The sequence below is a fragment of the Sinocyclocheilus rhinocerous genome, unplaced genomic scaffold (assembly GCF_001515625.1).
Source record: "Sinocyclocheilus rhinocerous isolate Xijiao unplaced genomic scaffold, SAMN03320098_v1.1 scaffold63, whole genome shotgun sequence".
Taxonomy (NCBI): Eukaryota; Metazoa; Chordata; class Actinopteri; order Cypriniformes; family Cyprinidae; genus Sinocyclocheilus; species Sinocyclocheilus rhinocerous.
The window spans coordinates 1,375,365-1,378,588 of NW_015659563.1; the positions used below are offsets into that span (position 1 = coordinate 1,375,365).

The 3,224-nt window shown below is 35.9% G+C and overlaps 1 protein-coding gene across 1 annotated transcript in view; it reads right to left on the reverse strand.

Annotated features, from left to right (window-relative positions):
• LOC107723952 (kinesin-like protein KIF21A) overlaps positions 1–3,224 on the reverse strand; it is a 69,443-nt gene that overhangs the window by 34,653 nt on the left and 31,566 nt on the right. The window contains exon 11 of the mRNA XM_016532683.1: positions 1,070–1,132. Within this exon, the coding sequence (XP_016388169.1) occupies positions 1,070–1,132 (63 nt within the window). The remainder of the gene's footprint in view (positions 1–1,069; positions 1,133–3,224) is intronic.

The following is a 3,224-nucleotide window of genomic DNA, read 5'->3' on the forward strand; positions in this document are numbered from 1 at the left end:
TTATATATATATATATATATATATATATATATATATATACTATGCAGCACAGATTATCTGAAACAAAACAGAAAAACTAAATTAGGAGGGAAGGAAAAATAACATGGTGTTATGACAGACACATGATGCAACAGTTAATGAAGTTAAATGGTAACATTAAAAACAGACAATTCAAAACTTCCTTTCTGGTTTACTCAAACCATTTATTAATAATAGTTTTACTATTAAAAACAGTTTTAACTAATTGAAATAAAGCTCATATAAAATAAAATATAAAGATATAAATAATAAAGCAATAAGCCCCAAGAAGCCGTGGTTTACAGTGAATTTATAACAGCTAAGGGGCGTTGTTAGGTACGACGCGAAGCAGAGTTAGCTGTTATAAATTCACTGTAAACCACGGATTCACAGGGCTTATTGCTTTTATAAAACGGTTATTCCATATACGTAGTAAGGTTTCACAGAATAAAACAGAGCAAATAAAGTGTAATGATATTAATAAAAACAGTATTCTTCCACCAAACAATGTAGTTCCTCAGAAACAGTTGTGGTTCCAACAAAGTGGTTGCCAAGCAACACACAGAAGTAAACAAAGTGTATGTTTGTAGAGTAATTTACAACAGCTTCGAACGCGGCTCAACCAATCAGAATCAAGGACCGCAACTATCCGTTTTTTTTAAACTAAATTAACACTGTGCCAGTGGTTAGACAATCATAACAGAGGTCATTTACATTCAGCAAAGTACAGCAGCAACTTCAGAGAGACGATGGATCATAAAAATAAATGTTCAGTGTTTATGGTAAGAGAATTACAAGTAAACCTTACGGAAACTTGTACTTGAAAAACATATACATATACATATATATATATATATATATACTGTATGTATGTACAGTATATATCGAAGAACATTAATGAAGTATAAATATTTTCTGGGCTGTTCTCCAAGGCTGGAAACTACCTGCTGAAAGACAATCAGAATTTAAAGACTGCAAGCAGAGATGAAACACAGGGGGTTATGGGTAATTATAGAGGGCAGATAAGGGAAAGAGAGACACAGGGACAAACCTGTCTTCCTCCACCTCTTCCTCCTCATCCTCCTCTCTCTTGTCACTCAGCAGCTGCTGGAGTCTTCAGAGGTCAGAGGTGAAGGGTTAAAGAGAGGAAACGAGGAGCGCAGAGAGACAGATAGAGAGGGTACGGTGCACACATTAGTATAGACGGCTGTTGATCACAAAGAAGTTCAATGTGGATAAGGACACATCATCTTAAATGGGGTCATGAACTGGCTTTTTTATTATTTTATACTGTTGTCTGAGGTCCACTTATGACATTTGCATGGTGTTTACATTCAAAAACATCAAAATCAATAAATAATAGGCAATTTTCTACTCTGGTTTTGAGGCCGGCTCGAGAAACGCTGGGTTCAAATGCGTGCTGCATTGAAGACTTGGAAGTAAACGCCCACTGCTGTGATTGGATAATAGCTTTGCATCGTAAACTACCTTTCTGTGTGTCTGTTTGACAAGCTACGTCCTTCATAGTTGGAGCCTTCTGTGACTTTAGACACATACACATAATCAGGACATATCAAGCGATCTCTAACAAAGCAATAGTGACACACAGTACAAATATGTTTTACTCACATAAGTGTGCTGCGCCATTCCTGTCGGATCCAATATAGACGCACAGCATTGCTTTTTAATCTCAGTCTCTCTGCAAATCCAGTGTCTTGTTTACAAAATAATCCGCGGTGAAATGAAGTAAACAAACTCTCAATGTTTTACTCGCGTGAGCTGAAACTTCATTAAAAATAAAGCAATCATGCATTCCTAATATCTGAATCCGAAGGAAGGTTATGCAGCGACTGTGTTCTTCCACAACCAGGCACTGCACTATATTTTGCGATCTTTAACGGCATGTTGCTCGATCCGGTTTAGCGCCACTCATGTTATTTCCCTACTATGTCATGCGTGAATCAGTGGGCGGGGCAACAGAATTAGCCGTTGATGTTCTTCTGGCGTTCGCTGGGCCTGGTCTCAATAAAAGCTTTTATTTCAGAAACAAGGACGTTTTCAGTTCTGAAACTTACAGGATATTCTTTAAGTACGCTGACCTCTTATATATCAAAAGCTCAAGTAAGAGCTGATTTCTCAATTCATGACCCCTTTAATATATATATATTATGGCTGATATGATATCTCTGGAGGGTTTTTTGTTTACTAGAGTTCACTAGATTTAGTCTTCCATTGCATAAAACAACACAAAAACGTTGTGGGGAAAAAAAAAAAAAAAGATACTTTTACAAAAAATTTCACAAAGACAGGAAGCTTTGAGCACTGATTCAACAAATTGAAGAGCAAATGTTTTGCATTAGATGTGCGATTGCTGCTTTATCTGTGTATTTGTGATCCTTTATCATCCATTTTTTCCATATATTTTCAGTATGTGTACTATTGTTTCATTATTATTAAAAAATATTACCACCTCAGACTGCGATCACTTTCACCCTCTTTTTACCTCTTCTTTTTCTTCTTCTCCTTCCTCTTCAGTTTCTCCAGATCTTTCTTGGCGATCTCAATGATGTCGGAAGTCTCTTGGCTCGGGTCGGGCCCCAGCAGCGCTGGAGAGAATGTTCCAGACGATCCGTAAAACAGCGGACGGCTGGACACTCGCGTGAGGTTTCTCCTCAGGTTTTCATTCACTGCTTCACTCTCCAGAAGTTTGGCTCTGAAATACACACACAAAAAAATGTAGAGTACATGTTTTATTAAATACATAAATAAATAAATAAATAAAGTTTATTTAGCAGTTCTACATTAATAGGTATAAAAGCACAACCAAAAACAGTATAGATATATATTTGCACTAAATAGCATATTTTCTTAGCGATAGATGCTATTTACACTAAGTGCAGATAGCGATAGATTCTATTTACACTGTTAAAATAGCAGGATTTTCTGCTATTTATACTACTTATTGCAAATAGTGGCAATTATCTGCACCTCAGTATTATAGTACATTATAAAACATTATGCAGTAATAACGTATTGAGTGTAAAATTGAATTTTAATTCAAATTATTAAATGGATGCCACCTAATTGGGACAATAAAGCCCTCCTTACACCTACCCTAACCCTACCCGATACTTTATTTTCAACTTTTTGATTATTTCCTTCATTTTTATTCAATATAAATGCCTTTCCGATGTGTTTTGAGATTT